The 18,101-nt window shown below is 48.0% G+C and overlaps 1 protein-coding gene across 7 annotated transcripts in view; it reads left to right on the top strand.

Annotated features, from left to right (window-relative positions):
- Nucleotides 1-3,414: 3,414 nt before the first annotated feature.
- The window catches only part of LOC119446269 (eukaryotic translation initiation factor 4 gamma 1), a 73,552-nt gene continuing 58,865 nt past the window's right edge, over nt 3,415-18,101 (top strand). For 4 of the 7 annotated variants that reach the window (XM_049664034.1, XM_049664036.1, XM_049664030.1 and 1 more), the window contains exons 1-2: nt 3,415-3,653; nt 5,439-5,517. In XM_049664034.1, coding sequence (XP_049519991.1) covers nt 3,564-3,653; nt 5,439-5,517 — 169 coding nt within the window. In that variant the 5' untranslated portion in view covers nt 3,415-3,563. Of the gene's footprint in view, nt 3,654-5,438; nt 5,518-11,174; nt 11,405-15,234; nt 15,830-18,101 lie in introns of all 7 variants that reach the window. The other 3 variants (XM_049664035.1, XM_049664032.1, XM_049664031.1) reach the window with 2 other exon arrangements.

The raw sequence follows: 18,101 nt of genomic DNA, 5'->3' as shown, positions 1-18,101 counted from the left end.
CTGCGCACACACAAGAAAGGTATTTTATAAAAAATGGAATCGGTCATCATAGATCGATGCCAGCATGCTTGTTTCTCACCTTGAGACAGCATAAGCAACTGACCAGTAGTGAAAGGCGAGTGTTATCAAGATCTTGTGAAACGCAAATGTCTTGGCCCTGCTGAGCTGGCCGAGACGTGGTTAAAATCACTGAGATTGATAGCAGGGATATGACATGTTTTCCAACCATATTTTGTAAGTTCGGCTACTGCGCACTATTTTGCCAAGTTTTTGTTGGACATACAACACCTAAACGGGTCAATTTATACTTTTTTGTCATTAGTTGATGCTCGTTCCTCTGCTGCTTGCCTTGTGTCTCGTTTACTTAATGTCCTTCTTTGACCCTTTCTCACCGTTACTCCTGCAGCACGTGGGGCCGGCGTACTACCAGCCGAGACAGCCACAGCAGGTGCAACAGGGACCTCCACAGCCTCCCAATCCTCAAGCAGCACCACCTCAGGTAAGCTGAAAGTACTAGCGCTACCTCGAGATTCCGTTGTTGGGGAATAGTTCGAGGCGCTGCTTTCTGTGTGTCTTCACATGACTGCCACAGGCCCAAGAAATGTTGGCGGCCGCATGCAGTGTTTACGCGAATCCGCAGGTCGGCATACTCGCACCGACTCATACTTGCTCTACACTCATTTCACTGGAGGGGATGGAGCGTTAGTGAATGACGCAACGGTATGATTGAACATGGGTATCGATGGTAGTTTGAGTGGATGCGAGTTATGAACAGGAGTGCCGGTTAACGTAAAGCATGAACTAAAGCCAGTGATGGTGATTTTGAGTGGGTGCGAGTTGTATGTGTTATGTGCCTTGACTGCCAGAGAGTGGGAGTTGATGCCTAGAATGAGTCCTTGCTGGTACAGATGAGTGCGAATGGAAGTTTTGTGTGTGAGTGAATGTTAGTGAAAGGGTGCGAGTGGGAGCCTCTGTGAGTCGATAAGATTGAGTGAGTACAGAGCCTGAGAAAACACTGGTGACTGAGTACGGGCGAGTGTCTGCATATGCTGCTGACCTATGGCCAATGCTAATGCAGCATCAAATCTGATGCATACAGTTTTTGTTCAGAGTAATGAAAGAAATTTAATCTAATATTCCCATACTTGTTGCACCTCACATAAGACACTAGGCCAGGGTTAGTTAATAATACTCGACTTCCATTACTTCAACCCTGACTGGACCGACAAAAGTGATTGAATTATCCGGCTGGTCGAAATTAACGAAAGGCAAGAGAAAAAGACCGAAGACCTCCGTTAAATCACGTAGCAGTGTTTGCCTTTCAAGGTTAGTTTAGCCACAACGCAGCTGTGTTAACAAAGTAGGCAAATGATGCCACTGTTACCGGACATAGCACGTGTTCTTTAATTTAGTCTCCGATCGCAGTAAGAGCCTCCTCGACTTTCAGAGTTTTTTAATCTTACCGCCTTCCTTGTCGCTAGCTTTCCCAAAATGCAGATAGTCTTTCTCTGCCTCTTGGTGCACGACGTGTGTGTGTGCATATAATTCAGGAAAGGCATACTAGGCGCCGTTACTGGTCACATATACGAGACACTCGTGGTGGGTTAAACAAGGGCTCGAATCGCCGCAGGAACGTTGGAAGCAGCTCTGAATGGCTGCCAGTTGCTTATTAGACATCTGAGGGCTCGTACTGAGACCAGAGACCACGCATACGGGCCTGTATAAGAAACGTGTACTATGTCCCGTTCTTAGTTTCGTGCGATATAAATTGTACCGTAAAAACCCGCATATAATACGAGGTGTTATTTGGGAATAGCAATAACGAAAAAAAAAAAGTTCATCTGCATATAATACAAGTGAGGAAAGTTCACGGAAAGCATTTATTTGCATTGCAGTTAACATTCAGTCCTCGTCAGTTTCACTGGCACTGTCTCCCAAATAGCCCCTTGTCGGAGCTATCTTCCCACAGAGTCATCTTCAGTGCTGTCAAGTGCGTTGGAGGTGCCGCATTTCTTAAAAAAGCGACTGACGAGCTCCTCTGGAATGCTGCTGGCCCATGCATCTGCAATCCAGCTACAAAGCACTGCTGGAGAGGCCTGTTTCAGCCGTCCGGTAGCCGTTACTTCCGGGTCTCCCGACCTTATCCACTCTTGATAGCAGCACTTGATCCGGTCTTTAAAAGGCTTGTTAATGCTAACGTCCAGCGGTTGCAACTGGGATGTCATCCCTCCAGGAATGACGACGAGCTTGGTGCGAGATTCGTGCACTAGCTTCTTCATGGAATCGGCCTCGTGACAGCGGAACGCATCCAACACAAGCTTTTGTGATATTGACGTCCGCCGACACAAAGAACATCCAGTGCGGCGCATATATATAACGCGACACCCAGTTTTTGTTAGCCTTGAAGTTATTCCGCGGAATGCCTTTTTCCCAGGCAACTTCTGTTGCCTTTGCTTGTAGCAGCTCAACATTCACAGCCAGGTGAGCAGCCCGTTGGCATCGCACGAAGGCAGTCAGCTCCTCTTCAATCTCGGGAAAGACTCCGTTCTTCGGTACCCGGAAAGTTCTTCTCAGGGCCGCTGTACGAAAAAAATTGCCTCCTTTTGCTTCCTTCAGCCGCAAACGCTGCCCTCGAAGACGCCGAAGTGCCGCCCTGTGGGCGCAATTGCCCATATATATATATATAGCGCCCGTTGAAGGCAGCAGGCAGTGCCTACCGACGCCACTGCAAGATGACGCATCCTCCGCTACGAGTCTTGATAATGATAGCACCGAGCAAAAATTAAACTGAAACTGCAAATTTTAGGCTGAAGACATTGGGATCCACATATAATACAAGAAAAAACTTCGTAGTATACGTGGGTTCTTACGGTATGTGCTTCACCTCATAACACTGCCATATTGCGGCGAAGCTGACGAGTCAAGTTCGAATTATCCATTGGCCAATCTGTATGGGCTCTATGGTCAATGTATGGGCTCTAGCCGGGACCCTCGGATGAGATCAAATTAACTGAAAAATCGAATTAACCGGAATCGAGTTAACGAAGGTCTACTGCAGGAAACACTGTTGCAGCATTCACATGAATGATGCGACAGCGTGTCACGACAGTGTCCATGTGGCGCATTTGCCTTTGAAACGAGCTGCAATCTGTTTACGGCAATGTGTGTTCTGCCACTGAGTAGAGGAAAGCACATGGTGGTAGCCGTGCCCTTTCCTCTCCAGTCACACCAATGTGGTTTGCCTTCCTAATGCACTACAGCTATTGGGAAGAATGCACTGTGCTAGAATTGGTGATGGCTGCGTGCCACTCATCAAAATTATGTAATGCCGCATTTGGAGCACGGAGTGAGCATGTGTGGTTCTTGCCCGCAGGGTGGGCCCCAGCAAGTGGGTGGAGCGGGCGGGCGGGGACCTCCTGGTGGGGGCGGGCCCCCATCCATGGGCCGGCCACCTCCTCTCACACAGGCTGCACAGCTAGGGCTGAGCCAACTAAGCACACCCCCTGGAGCACCTCCACAGCCCCCTGTGGCCACGGCAGGGTGCCTATCCAGGTGCCGCCCTGATGACCAACTTTGCGAACCAGGCGGCAGGATACCCAGCACCCCAGCACATGCCCCAGCAGCCAATCTTGCTTGGCAACTGCATGAATCTGGTCAGTTTGTGCATGGATGCCCGAGGGCTGATAGAAACCAGTCTGCTTGTGTATATTGTCATGCAGTGTACAGTAGCACATTGTTCATGCATTCCTTGTTATTACATTCTCTCGGTTCTTGTGCTCTAAAAAAACACCATGTTTGTTCCATAAGATTAGGTGTACATTGGAGTCGGTGTGTCTAGCGGGTTGTCATTTTCCCCGAACGATGAAACGTTGGCATCATGTTGACAACAGCGCCTCCGACGCAGCCGCTGTATAATTGAAAGCTAATCTGCGACGTGCACAATAGTGCCCGCCTGTGCGGACCTCATCTTCAAAGCGATCTTCGATGTGGGCGAAAGTGCAACTAGTGCCGGTAGAGTCGTGTGCGCTGTGCTTTCTACGTTTAGATTGCGTTGAAACGAGACTGCATGGAGGTCAATTCGCTCACTGCTATAGCCACACCTTCTCACTCGAGCGTGTCGAGTTTTCCGCGGTCATCGAGCGAGATGTGTTCATGTTTGCCGGTGCGCGCTGTGACACCGTGCTTGGTAATTTAGTTAGTAAGTTAATGTTTACAAGTTTATGCAGCCGATAAAACTACTATCCGTAGTTCGTAGAGCTGTCTACTAATCTATTACAATCGATGCTTCGCCTTCCGGGCGATACTGCAAAATTTTTTTCCTTCTGCTTTCTGCCTCGGCGATCATATGTGCATTCTCCTCGAGGGAGAGAAATTTACACTTCTTCGTTAGCGCAGCCATTTCGACCGGCAGCGATTGTGATGAGCCCCTGCAGTCTCGCGCAGGCGCGAGATGACCACGTGTGGCTATGGATTGCAGTGGCATAAATCGGTACTTTGAATTTGATTTCGTTTGCGAAAACCTCGTTCAAGCGGGCATGCGATTGTCACAGCTTTGGAAGAGCCTTCAAATTTAACTACTCGGCAGTTCCAATTTCAATTCAGTCCCAGTTTCATTCTTAAAAAGTTTGTTGAAGCGGAAATAGCAAATATAATGCTTTTGTTATCAAGCCTTTTTTTTTTTATTACTTTCTATGGGCAGCTGACGGTGAATCGGGAAATCTTCGTTGTGGCGGAAGTTTCGTTGTAGGGGAACTCAACTGTGCAGCTAAGTCGCAGTTAGTGCAATATTTATCGTAGCTTCAGTGTAACTACTATCTCTGAGTGACACGTGTGCTTTCATTGTCAGTGCTCATCAGTGTGCCTAACGTACTAATATCGGCCTAGTGCTATCTGAGTGATGGCTTGTTTTATGGCTGATGTAGTGTATTTGCTCCACTTGTCTCTAGATTACAGATCCTACGGCATGGCTGGTAAGTATTTGCAAAAGGTGAAATGCACCTCGACTTTCCTTTCTACTTACCCCTACATCATCCTTTTCTATACGTAATCACTTGATGTAATTGCTGTGGCCATACCATTATGCTGCTGGGTGATTAAACCTCTGCGGCTTTCATTCTACCAGAATGTTTCACTGGGACTGTAGACGGTTCTAAAGTGTAACCTTTTGCTTGGCTGTTATTTCAATGAGTATTGAGCAGGGGCCAGCAACAGTAAATCAAAAAGGTTGATTCTGAGATCTGCATTATGTATAGAACAATCATTGGTCGTTTTTTTTTTGACACACTTCTAGTGTTTACTGTACTGCAGCAGACCTTGTGAATGACAACTTGCAGCCATTTTCACAATGCTGTAGGCGACCCCTGTTAATTGTTGGTGTTGGTTGAGCCTGCGTTGTCTTTAATGTGATGCTTTTTCCATGCTTGCCTTCTTCTTTGCAGTCATATCCTTCCCAGCGGCCTGGCCAGTTCAGCCCAGCTGCGCAGTTTGTCTACCAGCCCTACCTTCCGGCCCAACAGCGTAAGCACACTTAAGTTGCTCTGGTTGCATGTTGGGCAGCTAGCGTGGACGTGTATTCTTTTTTAAATGGAATTCATCATCATCAGCCTATATCTATGTCCACTGCAGGACGAAGGCCTCTCCCTGCGATCTCAAATTACCCCAGTCTTGAGCTAGCTGATTCCAACTTGTGCCTGCAAATTTCCCAACTTCATCGCCCCACCTAGTTTTCTGCCGTCCTCGACTGCACTTCCCTTCTCTTGGTATCCAACCTGTAACTCTAATGGTCGACCGGTTATCCATCCTACGCATTACATGGCCTGCCCAGCTGAAAGGCAGAAAGGGCTGAAATTTTGCTCACTGTTTTGTGAGAATTTACAAAAATTTACAAGTTCCTTGCTCATGGAAAGCCTGGCACAGTAACGAAACATGGTGCGGAACTGGGAATACCTTGTATGTTTGCCCAAATGTCTAAATGACATCAATTGGACATTTTTTTATAGTGCCCTCATAATTTTTAGCTCAGCATGACATGCATGTGATTGTGTTTAACTGCATAGAGCCATGTAGCTATTGTGAAATAATAAAATAATGGAAAGATAAATAAGAATTTCAAGACTGTGCGCGGGTGCACAGTTTATGGATCACAGCAAAATGAACTGCATCAAAATCGGTCCAGCCATTGCTGTTTAATGCTTTCCACGAGCGAGGAGACGACAAAAAAAAAAAAAAAAGAGAAAATGGGCTGCAAAGTTTTTCAAGCAGTGCAGATTTATTAGAAAGCATGAGGGCTGTAATATTTGGCATCATTGCTGTTGGGCTTCTTCTTGCACCTTTGCCTCTTCGTTTTGAAATTTTCATAGCCTGGCTGGTCCATCAAATTGGACTTCCGTTCAGTTGCGGACACCGCGTGAAGGAAGTCGCAGTGCTCGCGATTCTGCCGTCACCGTTGACACGAAACGCGGCTCTAGGTGCGTCTGAGTGGTGCGACGGGTTCGGGCGACTTTTTATCCGGTGGATCTTTGGTTATCACACTGTAGCTCGTCGACGGTTGGGGCTCGCTCGGAGGCAGCGTGTCCGTGTTGCACAATGCATCAAAAACCAAGTACCTTTGCCGGCGATGGTTACCTTCGACCCGTCGCCTCTAACGATGCGGTCTCGGCTACTGATTCGCGCGGCTGTATGTGGAGGCGCGGGAGCCTCCATTGGCGTGTCTACCGTTGACTGCGCTATCGGTGCTGATGGCACAGGGCGATTGTCGGTTTCGCTGCTGGAGTCGCACGGGTGCTCCTCCGCTTCTCCCACTAATCGCCGTATTTTTCTCGCCGTAGGAGGCTTGTGCTTCCGTATTCCGATGGCATGCTTAGTCCAAAATTTCTTCTCCAACTCATAGCAAAAGCATTAGTAGAAATACACAACTTCATGGAGTTATGTTCACTAGTTCTCAAGTTACAGCTTTGTCAGAATGGTGCACATGGTTTTCTCATTCCAGGCCTGGAGAATTTTCGAAAGGTGCTGGAACTGAAATTCACCATGATGATTCCCAGATCAGGGCTAGACAGAGCCCTTTTTTTTATTTCCTTGAAGTATTTTAGCGGACCACCGAATTTAGTATTGGTGATTAGGATTTTATCAATCAAATTTTGATTAAATATCACAAAGCATAGACACAATATATTTTTAAAAAATCGGCTTGGGTTGCCCTTTGAAATTTATTCAGATACACAATAAAAACAAACTTCCGTAAATCTCATGAGCGGTTCCAGAGATATGGCTGGAATAAGCAGCCTCACCAGCCCAAAAAAGTCATTTTGAGAAAATGAGGTTTGAAAGTTTTGAGAACATATATTGGTCTAACATGACCCTGCAGCGTAACTGGATATGTCCTTTTGCCGCCTTTCCACCTTCTCTTGAGATAGCTTCTTGGCCTTTTTCAAAATTTTTCGCCTTGTAGCGGTGGCAGTTTCAGGATCACTCTCCATTGCTTGAAATTTCCGCTCTGTCACTGGCATAGCGCCAAGTCCTCATTTCACAGCAGCGTGCTTTTTATCCGCCGTCTCTTTCTCCTCACACGTCGGGAAACATGTTGGCAAGTGCACAGGGGACGACGCGATCTCGCTCTCCGAGGCAGATGAAGAGGATGTGGAAGCTGCTGTCGATGAGCACGAGACACCAGGCGCACTCGTCATGACAAATTCTCACGCCGGTGGAGCAGGAGTCAAGTTGCTAAAAGCGTCGACGCTACCACTCTCTCGCGCAAATGAAGCAGAAGCTACCATACGGGAACCATCGGTGCGATCATCGTAGGTGCGCGGGCGAGTGGCGAGCTTTGCTATGTGGACGAGCTTCATAAAACGCTTCATTTGGGCGCATCGTGACCGACTGCACAACAATCGGCAGGCTAAATGCAACAACGGTCTCATAAAGACTGTTGAAAATCGTTTCGTAAAGACTATAGAAACTTGGAGAATATGCGAATGGCGGCTGCAAAGATGCACTATAGCGAGCGGAACGCACGAAGGACCCCGGCGACGGAGGGGGCGAAGCGGACGACGACCGGAGGTATTATGCGGGCGACCACTACGTCATCGCACGCAGCAGCCAATGGGTGTCGCGGGATCCCCTGTGTCCTTGACGAGCGTGCACTTTGCCCAATCTCAGCTTAGTGTTTCAACCACGGGAAACTTGAAAACTCTCGCGAGCTGTCCAATCATGAGCGATTTACACCTCTCCCGCGCTGCCGTCGCAGGTGGCAGGGGAAAAAAGATGCAAGAATCCACAAACAAAACAACCCCAAAATGGTGGCACTTGGTGGAGCGGTGGAGAAATGGCGTTCGTGCGAAGTTGGGGTATTTTGAGCGCTCGCTTTCCGCTTGAGGGCTGCCACGGCTTGTTATAAACTTTATGTGAAATAGTTTTGCGATGAATTAGATGTTGATATTTACAGAAATGGTAGTTTATAAGACGTACTGCCCGAATATGTGGTTTCCCAAAAGTCGACTTCTTCGCGATTTTTCGGTTTTCAAAGGCCGCGTCCCGTTAAGGTCCTCAATAATTCGTTGTAATTCGTCCCCATTGTTGCTGAATTGGACAGTCATCTGCAAACCGAAGGTTGCTGAGATATTCGCCGTAGATCCTCACTCCTAAGCCTTCCCAGTCTAAGAGCTCGAATACTTCTAAGCATGCAGTGAATAGCATAGGAGAGATTGTCTCCTTGCCTGACCTTTTCCTTGTAGGTATCTTTTTACTTTTGGAGAACCAAGGTCGCTCTGCAATCCTTGTAGATATTTGCAAATATATTCACATATGCCTCTTGTACTCCTTGATTACGCAATGCATCTATGACTGCTGGTATCTCTACTGAATTAACTGCTTTATCATAATCTATGAAAGCCATGTAGAGAGGTTGATTGCACTCCAGATTATAGGTTCATGCATATCTTCAATACCACATTTGCCTCACGTGAAAACATCTTTAGGGTGACTGGTTGAGAGGATCAGCCCCTTCTCGGCTGGTTAACTCTAGCACTGCGGTTAATGTTTAGCATTGCCGCGCATAGCAGCGCAGCATGGTGTGACTCGCGCATGACCCCCCGAAATTGCCCCAGGGAGATCTTGGAGGCCACGCCTAACTGCGCGGTGCACCGAATTGACAACAATACCGTATTTATTCGAATCTAGGCCGATAGTTTTTTTCAAATAATCACACACGAAACTCTAGGGTCGGCTTAGATTCGAGGATTTTAAAAAACGCGCCAGTTTTTAACTGAAACTGATAAATATGGTGCATAGTTAGCGCCATCTAGAAAAGTCAGTATCGCAGCCGCTACTAGCCGCGCCAGTAGCCAGCTGAAGTACACGAGCGACGTCGCCATTTTGACCTGCGTCGTATCGGTAGTATCGGTATGGTGCAGCATCGGCGCGCGGTGTGGCGTTATCGTAATGGCACCAAATGGGCGATGCCACTATAGTGCCGCTTTCTAAACGAATAATGTATTTACTCGAATCTAATGCGCACTTTCAACACGACCCTAAATCTGCGCCGGCATTTCAAAATGGCCGCCTCGCACGCGCGTCGTGCCTAGCTACCGTAGCATGCGGAAGCTTCCTCCGTGTGCTGCAGTACACGTGCTTAGGCAATAGTCTACCGTCTGTCTTCACGTTCTCAGCGTCTGCTCTATCTATCAGCATGAAGTACCGAGTTCATCATGATGCCGCATTTAAAAGGAAAGTGATCATCTGTGCGGAGACGGACGGAAATCGGGCCGCATCACGGGCGTTCGGAGAATCCGAAACTTGCGAGCGGGACTGGCGCAAACAGAAGGAGAGGATTTTCGCCAGCAAAGCAATGCGGAACGGTTTCAGTGGACCGAAGCAGGACGTAATCTGCGACGATTCACTCCGGCGATACAATCAGGCTTGGCCCTATCTTGAAAGCAATCTGCGACTGGTAAAGTCCGCCGCGCGCCGTGTTTTCGCCGCGTTGAAGCGAGAGGCATGCTAGCACGAAGGCACGCTTCGTCTCCAGCGTTTTGACAGTTCGTTTCCGCGGTCAACGAGCGAGGTGTGTTCATGTTTGCTTGAGCGCGCGTGACACCGTGCTTGTTAATAGCGGTCTACTAATTTGCTACCGCATTCGATGCATCGCCTTTCGGGCGAAACTGCGACTTTTTTTATTCATCGCAACATCAGTGCATCGGGAGGAAATCTATTTTTCCAAATTTTTCCTCGCGGAAAACGGGTGCGCGTTACAATCGAGGAAGCGTGAAAATCGAGTAAATGCGGTAGTTGTGCTAGCCGTAGAGGCATCGTCAAACGTTCAAACCGGGCGGAACTTCGGCATCGGTCTGTCGTTGGAGGGGGCCACGGAAGATGGTTTTTGCGTGCGCCGCAACGTGCGCTCCTTCCAAAAATGCAGCATCTCTAATGCGCTGGATGGTACTGAATATAGCGCACGGTTTGAAGATGTCAGCAGTAAGGAAGATAGCGACGAGGCTAGCAGCGATGGTGACATAGAATGAGCTCGGCATGTTCAAAATTAATAAATGGTGTTTCATTTTGCGAATGCTGTCCTCGCTTTTTCGTTCGGCCTACATTCGAGGTAAGTTTTTTTTTTTTTTTCAGACTTCGAACTTTTGGGGGGCCGGCTTAGAATCGGAGTCGGCCTAGATTCGAGTAAATACGGTAATCTTTAGCTCTGCCACGCAGCCAGGCAAGGGCCAGAGAGGCAGGTCAGTGAAGTGCGATAGTGAGCTGCGGCGTGTGCCCAGGTGTACAGCTACGCGCGGCGGTGAGAAGGAGCAGTGTTGCTCGAGAACGCATCCGATGCGGTGACGTGGAAATTTTGAACTGCGGCGAACGAGTGCCGAACCACGCAGAAGGCGATGTACTTGGCGCCCAGCGGTCGGGTATTTTTGGTTTCGGAGATGAAATTAGTTATAGCCATTGGCAGAACAGTTTCACTTCGTTAAAACCAGGTTTTAAATGCATGGAGCTCTGTGGAGATTTCAAGGGGAATTTTATTTACTTTGCGAGATCCATTATTTCGTTATATCCCGTTTTTTTGTAACGAGGTTGGAGTGTACCATTGTTTTGATCGGTGCTTTTGGTGCACCGGCTTGGTGTGCACACAGCACCTGAAGGGGTCAATAAAAGAATCCGTGCGTCTTCATTTGCAGCTACGCAGATGTACTACAGTGCTGCGCAAGGGATGATGTCGGTGTCCCTACCGGGTGGTGGTGCGCCGCCCCAGGTGCAGGCGCCTCGGGGCCAGCACGCGTACCAGCAGGGTGCTCCGCAGCTTCAGCCGCGGCAGAGGCGTGTCCTTGAGATCAAGGACCCTGCCACAGGCAGGAATATTCTCGACGACATCGACTCTGCACCCGCCGAGACGACCCCAACAGCCTCGGTGAGCAGCCACTGTCGCTTTTCTCAACAGGGCAGGTGCTGTGCTACCCAATAGTCATCAATGCTCTAGAAGAATAATCCCAACAAATCCGAGCGTTATCCCATTGATAGTATTAGCCACCTTGCTTATTTGAAAGAGCATGCCTTTCTAGTGTTCTTGTTCGTGCTCCTGCAGAGTTGCGCAAAGTATTTAAAGTATATTGTAGCACTTAAAGTAAAGTAAGCCTTCGTTACAATGAAGTGAACGGTACAGCGAGAAACTTCTTTATAAGCAGTAATTCGATAAAAGTGGATGCACCATAAAGGCTGTGATAAGTGTCCCAACTGTTTGGCAACCCTGCGGAAGTAATGAAAATGATGTCCAAGTAATTTCACCTCAGTGACGGCCATCCTTTTGCCTTTATTTTGATGAGGAAAAGGAGCAGGTTTAGTCTGCTGCAAGTTTCTGCCGAGTGCAAGCAATGCCACATCGAACATATTCAAGCATTGTGCAAGTTCATAGTCAACATCGTTGCATTAAATTCTATTCCAAAGCAGACACAGGCACTCCTTCGTCTGCACCATTGTCATTATCATCGAAGTTCTTCGTGTATTGCCATTTGTTCAACAGGACGACACAATACCGCATCCACAATCCCGGCATCTGTAAAAGAAGATGCATTGGAGTGCAAACGTGCCGAAGTCATCTTCGGTGCACTCCCAAACAGTGCACGAAAGGTGCACCAAAGCTGTTGAAGCGGAGCAGGCCTAAAGTCTCACTGTTGCGCTGGGCACCCGCACCACAGAATAACCCGCACTGGTGCAATGGTTGCCGTGGTACATGTGCATCGATAAAGGCGAGACGCTCTCCAATGCTGCCGAAGCGCAAAAGGCCTAAAGTCTCGATATTGCGCGCTGCACACAAGCTAGGCACAAGCTTAGCACGGTGCTCCCTTATTGCTTCCCCATGACCTTTGAGATTGGGGGCACATGTAATTTGGGAATCTTCAAGGCTAGGATGCCTGTAGGCACCATAAGCCATCTTTATTTAGCCAAAGCTGTGAGCGCTCTCGGATTGCCGCTTCATTTCTCCTTGCAAGAGGGGCTCCAACTGGCTTGCATACACCACTCTTTGTCTTTTTGGTGAGGCAGGAAGGATGCACAGGTTCAGGCTGGTGATTGGGCCTTTTGTTGGTTCACTCTTCATACCAAGCGGAGCCCGCTGCCCTCTGACTTCAAGCATTCCGGTTTAATATGTATGCATTTGGGTCGGGATCGCATTATGCTTTGATTACAGGGATCATATGATTAAAACGTTTGTTGTAACAGCAGTTTACTGTACTTAGATTCTGGCCCGTTGCTATGCCAAGGTAGCCTCATGTCTCCCACAATCACTGCCTCAGAGAGCTGAGACTTATAGTGAGACTTTTAGGCTTAGTGTTGAGACTTATAGTCTCAAACACTTCGTGCTGCAGACTTATGCAGCTGTGCACTGCTGGCAAGACTGTGCAGGGTATGCTCATGGGAAGCACGTGGTTTGCTTTGCCTTCAAGCTCTCCCATGATGTGTGGTTGTGAAGCAGAGAAGTGCTGATGCTCAACTACGCTTCACATCTGGAAGACGCCACACGTACCTATCTAGCCACCATGCTATTGAGAAGCAGCTGGACATTCAATAGCCAAATTCACAAACAGAGATGGGCTTTTTCAAACTCATCAGATGAATTTGCAGCATTTTTACTTGTCTTGCAAGGACTCTTTCTTTTTGATACCATTATACAGGGCTGTCCACATTAAAAGGAGACCCAGCAGTATACAGATTATGCAGAGACCTTTCTCATGAGTGCTTTTTTTAAATGGCTTTTACTGCACGAACTCTGTTGGCATAACTGCACAATGACAAACATTAGTGGTTTTATTTCAGTAATACAGTGGAATCTCACTGATACGATCTTCACAGGAACCGGAAAATAAAGCGTATTATTGGAAAATCGTATTATCTAAAGTATTCAACCCAATCTTACCAGAAAAGAAAAAAAGGCCTATCATCCCGAAAAACGTATTATACAGAATTGTATCAACGAAATTCCATTGTACAGAGGGGTCCACTGTTAAAGGGAACACAGGAGCGCATGGTGTATGCTCTGCGCCACCGCCGGCGGGCGGCTAGAACTAGTTTCGCGCAGGCGCGGTGAGCGATGTAGGCGGTGCTATTTCATCGTCTGCTACCGTCTGCAGCCGCGCTTCGTATCGTCACAAAGCAACTCGTTCACGCGTTCGGCAAGTTTGCCGGAGGCTGCATGGTCACACTTGGATAGCAAGCCGTTGCAAGGCTGAACGAGAATTAGACGGGGCAAAATATTACCTCGCAGATATTTCTGCCGTTTGAACTCGCAAGGAAAACATGACAATTTTTGGCGGACTGTTTCTTTGGGACACAACAATAATAGACAGTATTTCTGCGTGTATAGTGGCCATCTCATGCGCGCTAATGCATATAGGAGTAACTGCTGTGGGTATATATGCTGAACAAAGAATCCACAAGCGCCGTTGCAGCTCATCCAGTAGAATTCACAGCGGTAAGATCGATGGAGAAATGTAATGGTATGCGTAACGTGTTGAGCTCCCGCAGTGTGGATGTTGAAGTTTATTAGCATGCCAAATTGTTCTAGACCTTTCGGTTGTTCACGTTTACAAATCGTGGCTTTCTGATTACGGTAGGCATTTTTGGGTATGCCTTCAAAACACTGAGCGCTATAACCGTTTCTTTAGGACTTGACGTAAAATGTGCTCCTGCAAACTCCCGTCATCTTCTTGGGCTTCAAGAAAACCATGCGTCAGAACAAATAAAGAAAACCCGTGCGTCGCTCAATATCTGGTTGCATCGCCGTTTGCCTCCAGCACTGCCTTCATTCTAGAAGGAAGACAGATACAAGGCTTCACAGAATGAGGCACTTTGCTTCAAACCCCCCCATTCGGCCTTGTCTGCGCTCCAAAGGCTGTCTGCGGAGAGCCCGTGCAGGCGTTGACTTGCTCAGGCCTTCTTCATGGTACCCCAAACGTTTTCTATGGGGTTCAAATCAGGAGACTGCGGTGGCCAGCCCAGAACTTCCACTTGGTGACGCTGCAGAAGTGATCGAGCTTTTTTGTGGTGTGCACAGGGGAGATGTCTTGCTGGAACAGGAAGTCATGCGGCTGGAAAGCGCCATTTGCAGCATGAGTGTGCGCAAGTTGTTCGATGACGTCGCAGTATTTGTCGGCCGTGAATTTTCCTTCTAAGCTGACGAGAGGCCCGAGGCCATCCTTTGTCATGCAGCCCCACACGCTGACGACTGTCTATTCTATTAACTGTATTGAGCGGCCTCTGCATTAGTTTCGCAATAGCACGTTGTCTGTACTTCCCTTGCCACAGTTCAACAATACTCTGCCTTTCATCGTATGGCACTCGAGCAATCGTGGATTAGCGGCGAACGAAGTGCACACATAACTTTTTCTGAAGCGGGCAGTGCTTTATGTATGTCTCAAGAAGCCGAATAACAGCAGCGTCATTGCTGCTGGTGTGCAGGGTGACATTTGTTTGATTATAGATCAATCCTGTGACTTTCCTTCCAGCTGGAAGGAAAGTGGCTGCTTTTAAGTACGAACCACGCGAGCTGCTTTTCCACACGGATCCGCATAGAGGCTGCTTTATATCTATGCTATCTGAACCTCGGACTTCTATGGGTTCTAAAATTTCAGCCTTTCATACTGCGGAGGTTTATGTTGCAGGGCCATGTTAAGCTTCTGGTTATGTTATGGTTATGCTATGTATCTGACAATAAATTACACGTATTGCATTGTCCTCTTTATCCAGGAGCAACCATCTTCGAGTGCCACCGACATTGCCGGCATGTTTGCCGCCCAAGTGGCTGCCGCAGCCTCCTCGTCGGGACCCCCGCCGACCAATGTTTCCTCCACGCCGGTGCTAGAACCAGCTCCCCCTCCGCCGCCTCCTGTTGAAGAGGTTGCCCCCCACGAAGAAGAGGTGGCTGCCCCCATCGAGGAGAGGAGAGAACAGCGCAGTTCTCCGACTCCTCCACCTGTGGTGACAGCCCCACCGACTGAGCTCCGCGGCGCTGATGAGGCAGCGTCACAGGGCATTTCCACGGAGGCAGCAGAATCCGCTGCAGCTCCATCCGCCAACATAGAAGTGGCTGAAGTGCCAGCGTGCACCGAAGACTCGGAGAGTGCTGTGCCGACGGCAGAAGTGGTGGACACTCGGAACAGTGCTGCTGCAGAGGGAAGGACGCCTGTGGTTGTGGACGAGGTGGCTCCGGTGGCGATAGCCACCGCTGCGGTGACACCGGTTACGAAGAAGGAGCCAGAGGAAACGCCAGTGGCAGCTGTGCCTGCCAAGACACTTGCTGCTGTTGCAGCACCAGCAGAAACTACACGGGAAACAACTGATGGTGAGTCTCCGCTCCACTCTGTTGGGTGATGGGAGCTAGAAATTGGGTCTCTGCTACGACTCGGGGTCGTGACAGCCGCATCTGGACGAGAATGAAATGCAAAAATGCTGCTGTATTTGTGGCATTTCGACTGGTGGTTAGTGCTCTAGCAGCACTACAAGTGCTATATAAGGCAAATGCTACCATAAGCTTCAGTGGTATACCAAACATTTACCAAACGTTTTGCGTTGTAGTGACGGTGAAGAATTCAACACTGCCAAACACTGACCCAAGAAGCTCTTTATTGGGTAGAATTGTGATTTGAGAGCACATTTTCCTGGGCACCACGACAACGGCAACCACAATCTTCTAATGGGCACTAGCAGGCCAACTGTGTCCGCTATTTATACGTGTAGCACTGTGCATTCTAGAGTATGGAATTTACCCGAGTGTAACGTGACCGCAATTGTAATGCGAGATGGACGGAAAAAGTAACATTACCTTTAGTCAAGGAATTACAATTTGGAAACGTTCTCTTCACTCGTTGTCTAAAGAGGAGACTGAGGATTCCTTGGGCGGTATTCTCGGTTGTTTACTTTCGTTGATAGTTTCACTTTCGTGAAATTTCGTGTGACTGCACTGAAAGCATCCCCAACAAGCATTCGTGGCGCTGTCCTAAGCTCGCTATCAGCGCCAAGAGGGGTATGGTGCAGGGGGGACGAGCTGAGTCTTACAAATGCGATACTATCTCCAAAAGTGATCGCCCAAGAATTATCATGTTTCGTGCCATCGAGCTTTCTCAGCTCCTCGGCATTCAAAATTGCTCCTCTCGAAGCGGCCGTCATACCGAATGCGCTGCGTCGCTATAACGTCGCAAATAAACGCAGTAGCATCGTAAAAGGTGAAAGGTAAGGGTATTGCAGCATCGTAACCAGTCACAAGCACAGCGAAAACAGCATCGATTTCAATCAAGAAACAAGTTCCGACTCCGATTCTAAATATCTTGGGATTTAGGTTATTTGTTTTAAAAATTGGAGGACGCTTAAGCTTCGCCTTTCAGAGTGGAACACGATAGCTTTATTGGGCTCCATTCGCATTCATTTTTCTTTGAATAGGCTTGGGAAAGCCAGCTTTCAAAGACCAAGCTTACGCCGATCTACTTGTCGGCTTCACTTTTAAACACGAAGGCATTGCTGGGAAGACATTGTTCGAGGGGCAATGTAAGCTGTCTTATATCAAAATGTGGAGGCCCTAGGACCTTTTTATTATTTTATTTATTGTTTGCTGTTGCCCCGAGGTGCTCACGTGTCCAAAACGCATTAGGCAGGCTAAGTCCCAGTTTGACCTGCCAAGGAGGCGAGTGCCATCTGGATAGTGTTTTGTGCAAGTAACCTACCCGGGTGCGCTGCTGTTGTATAGTAGAAATGCTGGAAAAGGGGTTTGTGTTTGAGTTTCCTCGTATCAGAATTATGTTTTCTCGTATATTCAAATTACAATCCGACACTATCTTGTCTGTAGGTTGTTGTTAAATCGTACTTTACGATTTTTCTGACAGATTTCACTGAGAAATTCAATTAGTCCACTAACGCCTCTCCGCCACACCTGCATGGTCAGGGTGGTTTGGGATGATCCGGCGTGGGTGTAGAAATCCGGCGAAATCCGGCGTGGGTGTAGTAGGCGCCGGGCGCCTACTACACCCACGCCGGATTTTCTGCAACACGGGGCCCTTAACGCTGTCGCGTTAAAGTGGTTAATTTTGTGGTTATTGAATGTTGCGTGCGGGTCAAGTTCAAGCAACGAAAATCTCACAAAAAAAAAAAAACTCATTACAATCAAGCAAATGCAGTAATTAATTGCTGGTGCTTGCATAGTTCCCAAAATTCACAACACTATTCTCCCACGCATGCTATTTGATTAAACAACTGTTTTTTTATAGAATGGGCCACACTATTCAGGAAATTTCATACAGTAAGATGTGCCAAGTCTGTGCCAACACGCCCGGTCACCCTTGTGCCAAGTTATACCTTGACAAGTGATAATCACACTTGCTTCCATGAAAATGGACACAATGTGCGATTTCATGCGGGACTTGTAAAAGCTTTTCTGCAAACAGCAATGAATGAACCACTGGCTGAGTGCCTGCGTTTGTTGTATTTCAATCGTTTGCCAACTGTGAGCAAAGCCAGAAATAGACTATTGTAGAATATTGTAAAGTACATTAGCAGGGTTCGCACAGCCCCTTGAAATCCTTGAATATCCTTGATATTGACAGTATAAGTTCAAGGGCCCTTTA

The sequence above is a fragment of the Dermacentor silvarum genome, chromosome 3, assembly GCF_013339745.2.
Source record: "Dermacentor silvarum isolate Dsil-2018 chromosome 3, BIME_Dsil_1.4, whole genome shotgun sequence".
Classification (NCBI taxonomy): domain Eukaryota; kingdom Metazoa; phylum Arthropoda; class Arachnida; order Ixodida; family Ixodidae; genus Dermacentor; species Dermacentor silvarum.
Note: the sequence above shows the minus strand (reverse complement) of the source record. Positions and strands in the feature narration are given on the sequence as shown.